At 55.1% G+C, this 14562-nt stretch overlaps 1 protein-coding gene and 1 pseudogene across 1 annotated transcript; one reads left to right on the top strand and one right to left on the bottom strand.

Moving 5' to 3' along the window:
* Positions 1-455: 455 nt before the first annotated feature.
* On the bottom strand, positions 456-1711 carry LOC149331622 (uncharacterized). The gene has a single exon (XM_089555529.1). It carries the CDS (start codon positions 1695-1697, stop codon positions 471-473), a length of 1227 nt encoding a protein of 408 aa, XP_089411655.1. The 5' UTR covers positions 1698-1711; the 3' UTR covers positions 456-470.
* An 11350-nt stretch (positions 1712-13061) lies between these two features.
* On the top strand, positions 13062-14201 carry LOC149331621 (ipis-1 pseudogene; annotated as a pseudogene).
* Positions 14202-14562: the final 361 nt, after the last annotated feature.

Genomic DNA, 14562 nt, shown 5'->3' with positions numbered 1-14562 from the left:
GTAGCGAAGAACCGTATGGCGCAGAGTACTTTGCGCTCTGTTGTGAGCGCACTTTTCCTCGTTGGTCCAAGGTGGGGTTTGATGATGATGATGATGATTGCTTTGGGGTATTCTTGGGAGGGGATACTGGTCCCGACGTATGTTGGCCAGTTGGTGGCATCACTCTTGGGGACCAGGGGAAGGGGTAGGGGGATGTAGGGAGGGGAGAGGGGAGGGGGTATGGTCGTCGCCTCGACGGGAGCGGTCCGTGTCCTTGCAGGGGGAAGGGTCTTGGAGTAGCGCCGCCGCCGCAACAACAGCGCCGGGGGAAGCCTCGGTGCACTAGGATAGAGTGCAAGCACCGGGCTGAGGGAGGCAGATTCCTAGACCTTCATGTGGCTGGGAGGAGCCGAAGGTCTAGAAGAGTCCAGGTCCAAGGCTGCAGGTCCAGGAGGCCGCAGGCCTTAGGCTGCAGGTCCAGGTTCCTCGGGCTACAGAAGGATGTCCAGGCCGGTCTCCTTGAGGTAGGCCAGCAGGAGCCGGCAGGCGGGCAGAGGGTTCCGGGCCGGGAACAGCAGCTGGTCCTCCGTGTCTGCTGGCAGGCCGAGGGCACGGTAGCCTGCAAAGAGACGGCTACGAGGCAGGGCAAAAGTAGGGCATGCACCCAACAGGTGACCCAGGGTGCCTGTATCCCCGCACGATGGACAGGCAGGGGAGGAGGCCATACCAACGACGAACTTGCGTGTCGGCGTCCATGAGCATCCGATGCGGAGTCGGAGCAGGAGAGCACGTTCTCTGCGCGGGATCTTGTCTGGGAGCCGGTGGAAGGGCCTGCACGCAGAGATACGCCTGTCAGGGTGCTTTGCCCTTACCGCTCGCCTGAGTAGTTGCCGGGCAAAATCATGCGGGGCCACTTTGGTGGTCACTGGCGACCCATCGTTGTGGGCAGCCTTGGCGAGGGAGTCGGCGTCCTCGTTGCCCTGGACGCCGGTGTGGCCAGGGACCCAGTGAAGGGACACCTGGTAGCCTGCATCCTCCAGTGCGTGCAGGTGGGCACGCAGGACACTCGCCGATGTCTGCGAGATGTGTGGCCTGCTCAGGAGCTGGAGGGCAGGTCGGGAGTCGCACAGGACAGCGACAGGGCCTGGTGGGGTGGTGGACCCGATGAATTCTGCTGCCAGGTGGAGACCTGCCAGCTCAGCTGCCGTGGAGCTGCCCGGGAAGGAAAGTCTGCAGGACCGGGTCTGCTGCAGTTGGGGCACCGCCAGAGCCGCCGCTGCCTGCCCTGTGGCTGGCAGGACCGAGCCATCGGTGAAGAGGAGGGTGGTCCCTTTGCACTCTTCCAGGAAGGCAGCAGTGGTCTGGCGGAGTGCTGCAGCAGGGGAGTGGCGCTTGGTCACGCCGTCAAGGTCCAGGGTGACCTGCAGAGGAGGTCGGGTTGGAAGAGGGGGGAGGACTGGGAGGCCCTGGGGAGGGCCAAGTGTCTCCACGTAGAGTGCGTGGAGCTTCCCCATCCTAGAGTCGGCATTGGCCTGCAGGCGAGCACGGAGGGCACCGCCATCACGAACGTGGGCGAGCCGGTCCGTGTGGGTCAGGCCCATCTGCAGGAGCAGGAGGTCCAGCGGGAAGATGCCCGCCTCTGCTAGCGTGGCCGGGACCTGCGATCGCGGTGGAACCCCCAGGAAGCGGCGGATCCATTTCCTGCGAGAGAGCTCCATGCGATTAAGGCGGGTGCTCCGAAGCGTAACTAGGGGGAGGGCGTAAAGGATGGCTGATGTCGCCGCTGCCTCGAAGAGTCGGATGGCCCAGGTGGGGGTGCAGCCGTTGCCTCGGACGACGATGGAAAGTACTGCTCGGCCGACTCGCTCCATGTGGGACAGGAGGGCCTTGTCAGCAGGAATCCAGGAGAGCCGGTGGTCGATGGTGAGACCAAGGTACTTCACCTGCGATTTCCAAGGGAGCTTAGTGCCGTCAATCTTGAGGGTAGCAATCTGAGCCGTGGCTCGTGCTCCCCTCGGATGTATAAACAAAGCCTCAGATTTCGTGGCTGAGAGAGACAGCCCCTTGGTCGCCAGGAACTGCTGCACCCCGTTGAGGGCACGCTGGAGTGCCTGTCTGGCAGAGGTAATCTGCCTCCTCGGAGCTCGGACCCAGAGGGCGACATCGTCCGCGTATACAGAGCACAGAACTCTGTGGCGGCGGTCCTGCTGGATGGAGCGAGGGAGGCCTGCCATGACCAGGTTGAAGAGGAAAGGGCTGAGGACAGACCCCTGAGGGACCCCGGTGGTGATGGGGCGAGGACTGCTCAGAGTGCGGCCAACCCGAACCTGCATAGAACGATTGGACAGGAAGGAGGTTATAAACCGCCGGAGGTTACCTGTCACCCCCAGCTCGTCCAAGGCCATCTCGATGGTGCTGTGGGGCAGACCGTCGAAGGCCGACTGGACGTCCAGGAGGACAAGGATGGCAACGTCTCCGTGGAACTTCGCTTCCTCGAGGGATGACACCACGTCCGCGATGGAGTCTGCGGTACAGTGGTGCCTGCGAAAACCTGTCAAGTTCTCGGGAAGAAAGTTAGTAGCCTCAGCAATCCAGGTGAGTCGTTGGAGTGCCACCGACTCCATGGTCTTACAGGCAGCTGAGGTCAGCGAGACGGGTCGGTAGGACGACAGCTCCTTGGAGGGCTTGCGGGGTTTGAGGATAGGGACCACGATGGCCGTGGTCCAGCTCTCCGGGAGGATGCCGCTCGACCAGATGTCGTTAAACACGGTCAGCAGGCGGGCCTTTTCCGGGGCATCCAAGTTCCGCAGCATCTGCAAAGTGAGCCCGTCTGCCCCAGGAGCGCTCTTCTTTTTGGACCGATGGAGGGCCCTGAGCAGCTCGTGTGGGGTGATCGGGTCAGTGCAGAGGGAGGCTACGCCAACAGCACCTGCAAGGACAGGAGGAAGTTGAGTTTGACACTGGGACGGAGGTCCCAGTGGGGGGCCTGGACTCGGGTGGGCAGCCTTGGTGAGGTGGTCGGCCAGCTGCTCCGCCAGTGCCTGGTACGACACCCCCCGGGCAATGGCGGCACCGAGGACTGGGTGTCGGTTTGCTGCGACCTGGAGGAGGGACCGCAGGAGTCGCCAGGCCGTCGCCGACTGCCGTGCCGAGCGGATGGACTGGCAGACGCCAGCCCAGCCCTCCCTAGCCCGGCGGTTCGCCTGGCGACGGCAGACAGCATCAATCCGCCGGTAGGCCGTCCAGTCCTCTGGGAGCGACGTGCTCTCCGCCTTCCGCTCGGCTCGTCTCCTGGCAGCTCGGAGTCCCAGGAGGCGAAGGTCTGGGACAGGGGCCTGCACTGAGGTAGAGCAGGACACAGTAGCAGTTTGTGCACACTTGCCCAGCAGGGTCAGGAAGTCCTCTGCATGGGGGATGTCCTTTGCGAGTTCCCTGAACATGGGCCACTTGGTGATTTTGTACACTTTTTCCTTCCTGCGCCTTCGAGAGGAAGGGTTCAGAAGGATGGGGAAGTGGTCCGAGCCCAGGGAATCCGGAGCTCTATCCCAGGTGTAGTGGCAGGCGTCCGACAGCAAGGCTAGGTCGATGATGGACGAACGGCCTGGTCGGATGAAGGTAGGGGCCCTGGGCTGCAGGACCCTGAGACTGGCTGCAGTGATGGCATCCAGAAGCTTCCTGCCTCTGGCGGACGTGGTACGGCTGCCCCAATCCCTGTGGTGAGAATTAAAATCTCCACAGATTAGAACATCCCTACCAAGTCGTGCATGAAGGGCCGTGAGGCAGGAAGGGTCCCAAGGCACACTGGGTGGGAGGTAGACTGAGGCCACTGTGGTGTCCGTGCTGCCCATGCGGACGCGCACAGCACAGATCTCCAGGTGACCCAGGTCAGGGTCATCGGCTGCCAGGACAGTATGGGGGATCCCATTCCTGACATAGATGGCCGTGCGGGGTCTCTCCTGGGGGTGGGCGTCGTCCCGGCAGGGGGCGTCACTGCAGTCCTGGAGGGAGCAGCAGGAGCGGCCCGAGTACCCAGTGTACCCTGGGAGACGGGAGGATTCTGCAGGGATCCGGGTCTCCTGGAGAGCCATGATGTCGTAGTCCAGGGAGCCCTGCAGAACAAGGTCTTTTATGTCGGCCCGCCGGGCACGCAGGGAATTCACGTTCCACTGCATGACCCGAGGCCGTGAGGGGGCCGAGTTACGGCGATCCATGGTGTTGGGTGGAGGGGCCCTCGGCAGCGAGGACAGCCAGGCACATCTGACGTGCGCCCGAGTCACGGGGGAGCTGTGGCAAGAGGGCCTGGACAGCAAGCCGCAGGGCTGCCGTCACCGTCTGTTGGGCATCCTGTGCTGGAGAGCGGGCTGGGACCCCGGCAGCAGTGCGGGAAGGTCCGGGGCCCCGAGTCTGCAGGGCTCTGGCGTAGCTGAGCCCCTGGGTGACCCTGGAGGATCCGGGTCCCGGTTCCCTGGGAGGCTGCTGCTGGCGGCGGATCTGGACCCTGGCCGCCCGGCGGGCCCCAGGCTCTGCATGCCTACGGAGAGCAGTCGCCACCTTACTCTGTTCCCTCCAGATGGGACAGGAGGGGTCCTCCGCGCAGTGGCGTCCACCGCAGTGGATGCAGCGGGGGACGTCTGCTCTGCAGGCCCGGTGGTGGTGGTGGCCCCCGCAGAAAGTGCACCGCTGCGGTTTCGAGCAGGAGGCGGCCACGTGGTTGTAGCCCCCACACCGAGAGCACAGCAAGGGCCGGGCCTTGAAAGGGTGCACCGGGAACAGTATCCCGGCAATCTGGACCTGGTCCGGGGGCTCAGCTGCGAAACGGGCGGTGACAGCACGGCCACGGCGACGGATGGCCAGGATCTCCACCGAGGACTCGATGGTGTCGGCGATGTCCTGTTCAGTCACCTCCGGGTCAATACCGAAGACGGCCCCGATGAAGCCATCCGGGCGGGAGGCCTCGAAAGCCCGGACTGGGGTCGACAGCAGGGAGCTGAGACCCAGGAGGGCCGCCCTGGCCTCTGGGGTGGAGACGTCAGCAGCGATGATGTTGCGCCTGCGGTTAACTCGTACCTCCAAGACGCCAGGCCGGGAGTACAGGAAGGCGCTGTAGTCCTCCTTGACAACGTCCCTGAGAGAGAAGGACCTCTGGCGGGGCCGGAAGAGGACAGTGGCCACACGGGGCCGTGGACGGGCTCCTGAACGCCTGGCCTTGCGGTTCACCAGGATCCATCCGTCTGGCCCACGTTGGTCCTGACTGGCTGCAGCAGAGGGGGGAGGGTTAAGTAGCGAGGGCTCGCCACTTACCTCTGGCGAGCCATGGCCAGGGGGGGAGAGAGACTCCTCAGGGGCATGGACCGGTGAGGTTGGGGTGCTGGACCGGGAGGAGGCAACCTGTAGTTGTTGACTGGCTGCGTTGAGCAGCTTCTCTAGTGCCGAGGATCTCTGGTCTGTGGGCCCTCCTGGGGAAGAGACCTCAACGGAGGGGGTGATTAGAGGAGAGGGATCGGCAACGGGCAGCTGAGTGGACACAGTTGCTTGGGGGCTCCCTGCGGGCAGGTGCTCCGGGGACGGCTCCAGGCGAGGCCTGGGGCGTCGGGGTTTCCTGGGCTGTCGCCTGGGGCCGGGGGGCAGGTCCGGGTGGTCCCTCAGGAACTGGGCCCTCTGTCGGGTGACTGCTGGCGAGGGGGTAGCACTGCGCGCTGGCGAGGGGGAAGCGCTGCGTGCAGGAGGATGGGAAGCACTGCGCGCTGGCGAGGAGGAAGCGCTGCGCGCAGGCGAGGGGGAAGCACTGCGCGCTGGCAAGGGATGGCTGGAGCTGCAAGGGCTGTGCTGCAGGCTGGCAGTAGCCTGGACAGTGGTTTCCAAGGGGCGTGGGGAGGCCTGGTGACGGCCCGGGAGATCCGGCGTCTGGAGGACCCGTTGACCCCGGTTGGCCTCTGCCAGAAGGGCTGCCACCCGCAGGCGGAGGTGGCGGAGGAAGTACTTGGGTTCAACAGTTAGACTGGCAGACCGCTGGTGGTGGAGGGTGCGCCTTGGGCTGCGTGGGGAGTGACTTGTGCCAGGGACAGACTCGTCACTCGCAGTGTGGTCCCCCATAATGTTATGGGGGTCCCCTGCGAGTATGGAGTACGGCAAAAAGGGTTTGAGCTCTTCGCATAGCTGGCGTACAAGTAGCTTCGACAGCCTGAAGTGCCTTCGGAAAGCATCGTCAGGCATGTCGAAAGGATTGTCATGCACGCGCGACCGCCGAGGCCGCCGATCACATTCACTGAGCACCGCGAACAACGGCGGGGCGGCGGGAGGTACCGGCATGTCTCTCCTGGCGCTGAAGCGAACGCCACTTTCAGTTCCGCACACAGCGACCGAACGCGTTCTCTTTCACTTGATTGACATGTCTCGTGACGTAAACAAAATCCGTGTTCCCGCCTCCCTGAAGTGACGTCACCCCCAGCGGTGACGACACATGACCAATGGAGCGAGGTGGCAAGAGAGAAAGCGAACGCTCATATGTATACGAGATCGAGCCATGCGGGGAGCGTGGCAAGAGACATATATCTACAGTTGAGGCTACACGCTCGCCTTGCCGGACCAAGTTGAGGGAGCCCACCAAACTCACTGCGAGGAAAGTGCGTTCTGCAGCGAGTGTCACTAAAGCTCATCGTGTGACAGTGCGCAAATGACACTTTAAGCAAATGTCACTTGTTGAAAGTGGCACTAAACGCTCCAGTATGGCAGGACTATAATGCTCGCATTAGAAACTGTTCCAGTCCGTGCTACACCTGGACTACCACATTGCATTAATGCATGGGTAGTGAGCCGTGTTTTGTAGCAATGTATATATATCGAGCGTTGTCACTACGGAAACCTTTATGAATTTGTTTCGTTGCGCTTGCATTACGTGCTGTCGCCCCGGATGCCTTCCGCGTGAGGGAAACTTCAAGAGGAACCTCATTTAGTGTTCTGGCTTCTATGACCAAGTGTCCAAGGGCGTGTGGTGATGGCTTGGCTAGACTACATGCTGGAAACGCTACTGCATGAAATGAACGTCGCTTCAAAGCTCTCGGCCGCTGTTTGCGAAGGTGATCTCGGCGCCTCTTCACCGTGACAGATGCCCCGGCCCGCTGTCGCTTTGTCGTGGCGTTTGCGGAGCCAGGCGAAAGTGCGCCTCTTCGGACTACTAATTCCTCCTCTGTTCTCATTCATGTCGCCATCTCCGCTTTACTGTAGAGCCTAGGCCATCCATTTAGTGGTTATGTCTGTTGGCTCCGCTTCTAGACTTTTGGTGTTGCTTTTCTGCCATGACGCAGTCGCTTCCCGCCGCTCAGATTAGCTCAATTGGTAGAGCGACTGCTCCGGTGAAGCGGTGGTCCCGGGTTCAAACCCCGGACCAGGACGAATTTTTCTTTAACTACGAAGTTTCTGAGAAAGCTGTATAGCTTTCCTCTGTAGCCGTATGGCTGCGCTCGGGTGGATGTCAATGAGTAATTACTCCCTTATTACAAATCTACTCCACCTTGGGGGATTCCCCTAAACATTTGACCGCTCAGGGTAGAGCGCTAATTCTTGCAAGTATAAATAACACCTAGAGACATGCACTGGTGACTTATGGTTATAGTCGAGCTGTTCACAAAGCCACACACTTTTATGGTTGCGCACTTAAAAAAGGTTAGAAACACGATGAAACTTAAAATTATTCCAGATGTACTTTTTTTTTTTCAGGTGACTTCTTGCGTCAAGTCGAAGGTGTAGCCTCTAAATGCATGCCTGTATTAATACACGCTTGAACAATACACTCATGGCCACAAGTGGACAGCATCGCACAAAAACGAAATATATCACCTCATCGCATGACCGGAGTGTAGGAAACGAATTCCTCGTTCTCCTTCTTCACTCACTGATTTCTGTTACTATAATTGTACTTTGTCGATGAGGCAGACAGCGTGGTCACTTATTCCTCAGTCGCTGTCACCATAAAGAAGGCTAACAATATTTCTCTTACATTCTTGTTTCTTGATTTCATATTGTCAGTGCGATATTTGCTCAATCGGCCACATGACACGGCGAAGATATAGAGACGCACGCTACGTGTGCTTTCTGTGCTCCAGCTTGCGTTCGTGCGTGGGTGCGTGCGTATGTGCAGCATAGCGCGTGTGTAGGGAAAAATACGGCGCAGGAGTGACATTGCACATTGTGTACCACTGCTTCATGTTTGTACTGGAATGTATCTTTTTCTTTTCTCGGCATCCTGGAGACACCTTTTGGAAACCTTACAACTCGTCAGAAAGAATCGCGGAAAGCATCCTCGCCCCCTCAAGCGATTCAGCAAGCCCGTCAACCATCTTGCCTTTTCTGTCCCCTCTTTCTCTTCCCACTAGGCGCCCTTCTCAGTATCCGACTACTTCTCGGACAGGACGTTCTCGTTCTTCAGTCCTGTCAAGTTCGCGGTTATTCCTCCTCTCCAACATGTCAGACCAACTGGCCCAAAGCTTCCCCGTGTTGAAGGTATTCCCAACAAAGGTTGACGTGTCCGCCCAACACTCGCCGCGGTGTTCCCTCCCGTCTGCCCGCGTGCGGCCGTGCGGCTATGCGAGGCAGGAAAGGGGAAAAGAAAAGAGAGAGGAGGAGTTCAGGGTGAAGCGGCCCGTGGTGGCAGTCTGTCGAACTAAACGGCCTTGTCCCGCAAAGCTGGGCTAGCTGAGCATGCATGCATTTCTGCACCAGTTCCGCCCAGCGTTGTAGGGCTGTATTAATGCGCATTTTTATACTGGCTTGATACGAGTTAAAACAACCGCGCAGCCATATAGTTTAGATAGCTGAACCAGATGAAGTAGTGCTCATGCGCACTCTCTACCCTTCCTTGAGGTACCACGCGGGCCGCAGTACACGGACAGAAAAACCAACGGAGCAGTTGGACTCAAGGTAAGGGTACACGGCGAATGCCTGCTTTCAGCCTTGGTCGGAGCCCTTGCTCTTCTGTGTATTCGGGCAGCCCTTACGAACACGTACAAATACGCGTTGCTCGATTCTTTGTTCGCACTGTTTTCTTGTGGGGCCTGGAAACGTTCACAGACGGGTTTGGCGGCGCCCGTTGTCATAAGGCTGACGGACAGAGAGTGACGGATGTAGCTGTACGCAGCGCCTGAGTAGTGTCAGCATCTCCCTTGATAGTTTCTTTAAGTCATAAACTTCCGTTCGAAGTTATACGCAGGGACAGAACCAGCTTCGAGAGGAACGAGCGTCAATTAGGGTGTAGTAACCTACTTTCGGCAGAAACTTGGAAGCTAAGGAAAAGCCACGAAATTAAAGGGTCAGTCTACTGAATTTTATCGACCATATTTTCTTTGCGGCAACCGATAGCTCTTTACTAAAATTACCGTTTGGCCAGCTGTGGTGCCAAGGAGTGCGGTAGAACATTTTAAAATAGAATTTATTAATGTGGGAACACATCTGTATGAGATGGTAGTCTCATCTGGCAACCATCTGGATTTCCGCCGCGCGGCGACAAACATGGCGGCGCCTGTCGAAGCCGGACCTCTCGCTTCGGACTGAATTCTCGTTGTTGCTGCCTTTTTCAGGGCGTTCACTGGCCATAAATGGGGCGCCTGTCTTTCGCTTCGTCTCATCTCGCCTATAAGAAAACATATAAGCGATAAATTTGCTTTATTTTAATAATTAGAGTGACGATTCTGCCGCTCCTAGGCTTAAGTGGAGAGTCGGTTTGTTTACAGCAATGGTTCTCGTCCTGACGACCAGAAGGCGCCACTATAGGCTGAGTTTATTTTGGCGTCTCTGCTAGCATATGCTGAACTAAAAGTGGGAATGTGCCTGAGTTTTGCGTACGTGTAACTATAAATATTCATGTGATTTCGCCTTCGTTTCGCCTTCGGGCTTCTTCTTTCGCGCTGTTTTCACCAATGTCATTTACAGAAAAAGCGAGCGGTACGCCTTCTACAGTTTACTAGAACAAAACGTGCGTTTCTCTGACATTGGGGCATACAAATGGTATGTAGTATGTTCACTTATGCTTCTACAAAAAAAGACTACCACTTTCTTGAACAAAATGAACGTTTGGGGTCGCCACCATGCTTTTTTACGCGACTTTTAACGCCGAAATAAAATATAAATTCCTGCCTAAACCGGCCGCAGACCCCTCGTTATTGATGTTATAGGGTGCTAACTACCAGAATATGCCATTATTTATACACTCATCTCGGTGAGTAGACTGACCCTTTAAACTTAGGACGAGCCGCCTAAGTGGCTTATAGTGCTTATGGCACTCCCTTCCTGGCTCGAAAGACGTGGGTGCGATCTCGGCTGCGGCAGTCGCATTTTGATGGAGCGGATATGCTCGAGGCCCGTATACTGTGCGATGAAAGCCACGCTAAAGAACGCCACGTGGTCGAAATTTCTAGAGCCCTCCACTACGGCGTCCCTCATATAGACCGAGTCGCTTCGGGACGCTAAACGCTATAAAAACAAAAAATAAATTAAGCTTAGGACAGCGCAGCAAGCTTTAGAAAGGAAAATTATTTCTGTGGCGTTAAGAGAAAAAATTGCGAGGACACTTTGGCAACTAAAGTGTTGAGAGGCGAAAGCCGAGGACACTATGCCGTGACGACTTCCGGTGGATGTGACTTCACACCGTTCCCGTGGCTATATCTATACCCAAATTATACATCTTTCGGGGATCTTAAGTGTTAATTACGCTTAATTACACATTTTTTCATCTAATTTGACACAAATCCGACGTTTCTCCGACCATTCTGTGACAATTTTCACTATGCCGTGACGTCACACCGTTGCCATGGCTATATCAACGCAATTTCGACATTTTTGCCTATAATTAACTAGTTAATTTACAGTCATCAAACTTGGCTTCCAGTTTCATTTTTTCCTCCTCTATCTAATGCAACCGTGTACTGTGCGATGTCAGTGCACACTAAAAGAACCCCAGGTGGTCGAAATTTCCGCAGCCCTCCACTACGGCGTCTCTCATAGCCTTAGCTGCTTTGGGACGTTAAACCCCATAAACCAAACCATTCGTTTTCTATCTTTTCTGGTTCCCGAGTTAAACGCGTGTGACACGCTTTGTTAACGGACGACAGTATGAGCCATTAAAGGCTCCCGCCTTAATAAGGGAATAAACGCTACACTTCATGATTTCCTACTAGAAATCAAGAACGGGCGGGTATGGTAAGGGTACATAGGTGAAAGGAAGGTGTGCGATGCCCGTTAAGAGTAACGGAGTGGACTCCAAGAGAAGGCAGAAGTAGCGGGTGCGGCAGAACTGGGCGGGCGGATGAGATAACGCAACTTGCAAGAAAAACGTGGCTACAGTTACCGTTCGATAAGGTTAGAAGGGGCAAGTGAAGACGGCCTTTGTCCTGCACTGAACTTAGGCTGAATATAATGCTGACGATGATGAATCGCCACTTCAAAGGGAGTTGGCTTCTTATATTTAATTCCATCCTCCGATGTCGCAGTCAAAATGTGTGGTTAAAGGTGCACTGAAGAGGATTCTGAACTTGTCTTTTTGCCGCGGGAACTCGATCTACACGTTCCTAACATTCTTAGAAACTGCAGCTTATTGCCCTGTATGGCCGATTTCCCTAATTAAATCGAATTAACGTCCGGCTCCCGCCCTTTTTTTGAATTCTGCCTCGTACGGTGGGCGGAGTCGACCAACGCGTGAAGTTCCTTTCAGCCAGCTCCGTGGAGGCTTTGCTTTCGCTTTATTTTGTTTTTTAGGTTTCCATGAATAAATAGTTTCATTCGCAGATAATATAGCCGCAAAATAAGCCCGAAGAAATAAAAATCGGCGCGGTCTATTTCCTACTACGGACTACTACGTATTATTCCGCCGATGGCAGAGCGGCAAGCCGCCACGGGACTGGGTGAAAGGCATTCCACGCGTTGGTCGACTCCGCCCACCGTACGAGGCAGAATTAAAAAAAAAAAAAGGCGGGAGCCAGACGTTAATTCGATTTAATTAGGAAAATCGGCCACACAGGGCAATAAATCGACGTTTCTAAGAAAGCTCGGAACGTGTAGATCGAGTTCCCGCGGCAAAAAGACAAGTTCAGATTCCTCTTCAGTGCACCTTTCATTCCATCCTCCGATGTCGCAGTCAAAATGTGTGGTTAAGCACGTTCTCCGAGCTCTGTCCGTTATTTAGATCGTCTGAAATGTTTACACAAATTCATACTTTTCTCCAGGCCTTGCTTACTATTTTTAGAGTGAAAGCTGTACTTGATGCAAAAACTCGGACTGTGACTCCGTGTCAACGGATGACCTTAAAGTAACCTTATGATGTCCACCGTAGCAACAGCGTTACTGTAAGCTGCATAAGGTGTACTATACGTCTACAAGTACCACCATGACCACCCTGGTCCGTCCACCATGGTGACATGGTCTCTGAGCAGACTTCAACCTCGGGCCACCCCCCAAAATTTGGCCCACCTACCCCGAAATTTGACCTTGGCAGATATGGGCCAAAGTAGATGTCTAGCCATAATTGACGCCGCCCAACACGATGGTGACCTAAAAATTTGGCCTGGGCCACCCTAAAAATTTGACCCACCCCGAAATTTGATCTTCTCCATTTGGACCAAAACCGGCGTCCGACGATAATTGACCATGCCCGATACGATAGCGACCTCCGAATTTAGCAAGGGTCATTGCGAAAATTTGACCTTGGCGATTTCGGAATGATTTCGTACTATAAAAGTTGGCTTAACGAAGTTAAAACCCCGACAATTTTTTTTCTACGCCACTGGACGAAAAAATATCTACTCATTCCTTCAAAAGTAAGGCATAAAAATACGAATCGCCATACAAATTTAGCCTCGTAGAAACTTGCAATTAAGTATAAATGACTTCTAAAAGACCACGAAAATTTTTCAGAAGCACATGGACCATTTTTCTTACTAGGTCATCAGCGTTCACTTCTCATACCGATCGATTTCTTCCCTACAGTGTTACAACAATTAAAGTTTCAGAGTGATCTGGTAATCACACTAATGCTAAGGACTACCTGGCTCTTCTTAATTTTCCTTCTCTCGTTCTATTGCAGAATTGGCCCAAACATGCTGTCACACACGCAGTCCGATTCACTGTTCAAGTTTTCCTTGCGTATGTACAAGCACCTCCAGGCCCACTACAAGCACAGAGAAAAATTCGTATGCTCGCCGTTCAGCATAGCCTGCGCACTCGCCATCTTAGCCAGTGGTGCTTGCGACGTCACTGCCAAACAGATCTTCGCCGTGCTAAACCTCAAGGCGAGCAAGCACCGTATCCAAGACCAGTTCTCCAAACTGCTGACGATCCTATCGGGCTACGCACCCGACATCACATTCCACGTCGCCAACCGGATATACAGCGACCAAAAGTTTCCCATCCATAGCAGCTACCTCGTCCTTCTAGAAGCGTCTTACGGTGCCACCATGAAGTCGGTCGACTTCGAAAGCGGCCACGAGTCGGTCCGACGCGAAGCCAACGCTTGGGCTTCGGAGCAAACAGCGTCCAAGATCCAATCCATCATTCCCTCCCGAAGAGTGGACGCCACCATGGCGTTGCTTCATCTCAGTGCCATCTGCTTCAGGGGCTTCTGGCAATGGCCTTTTCGCTCAGTCCCCACTACGCGTCAGCTGTTCCTTCTCAACTACAGGGACGCCGTGCCAGTGAACATGATGCTCCAGTACAACAGCTTCAAGATGGGTCACTCCAAGGAGTTGTGCGCCCGCGCCCTTGAGATGCCGTATAGGGGACAGATGATGTCGATGGTCATCCTTCTTCCAGACTGCATCGAGGGTCTTAACGACTTGGAACAGAGCCTGACTCCAGCCAACCTATCTGCGCTTCTAGCAAGCATGACACTGGTGAACAACGTGGAACTCAGTGTTCCCAAGTTCAGGATCATGCATAGCGTGGCTCTGCGGGAGACGCTCGAGGACCTCGGCGTCAAGGACTTGTTCATGCCAGGCAGGGCCGACCTCTCCGGAGTATTCGAGACCGGCACGCCTAGTGTTTCTGAAATGTTCCACAAAGCACTCTTCCAGGTCGTCGAGGACGGCACTGAGCGTGAGGGGGAGAGAACGAACGCGGTTTTCCAACGTCCAAACTCTCCCGAGGCTGTGCGTTTTGATGTGGACCATCCTTTCATGTTCCTGATTAAGATGAACCATTTAGATGTTATCCTACATTTAGGGTACGTTCGAAAGCCGTGAACACTGGTGACGTTAGACGCACAAAATTTTTGCGCTGATTTCAGAATAGTTTTTCATTGTTTCCATCACTGCGACACGGCTGTAATTGTCTCTCTACCTTCTGACATCCACGAAACGCGAGGGCAAAGTTCTGCATTCATTATTTCGATATCCCTTTAAGGCTAACTTAACTTCTGACACCACTGCTGGTCTTCGAGCTGCTCGTTGCTTGATATTACCTCTTTGAAACTTTTTTTAAGTCTGACAAGCGGAGTTAAATTTCCAAAGTGCCTGCCTGGAAACTTTTTCATACCATAGCTCGCACAAAATAAGCGTTGTGCCTCGAGAACATATGAGAGATGCTCACTCATCACCAGAATCT

The sequence above is a fragment of the Amblyomma mixtum genome, chromosome 8, assembly GCF_055824585.1.
Source record: "Amblyomma mixtum isolate Tamu chromosome 8, ASM5582458v1, whole genome shotgun sequence".
In the NCBI taxonomy this organism is placed as follows: Eukaryota; Metazoa; Arthropoda; class Arachnida; order Ixodida; family Ixodidae; genus Amblyomma; species Amblyomma mixtum.
This window is presented reverse-complemented; position numbering and strand designations above follow the sequence as displayed.

Bases quoted from the DNA above. Each gene is read 5' to 3' on its own strand.
- LOC149331622 (XM_089555529.1), bottom strand. From the start codon at position 1,697: ATGGAGCTCTCTCGCAGGAAATGGATCCGCCGCTTCCTGGGGGTTCCA.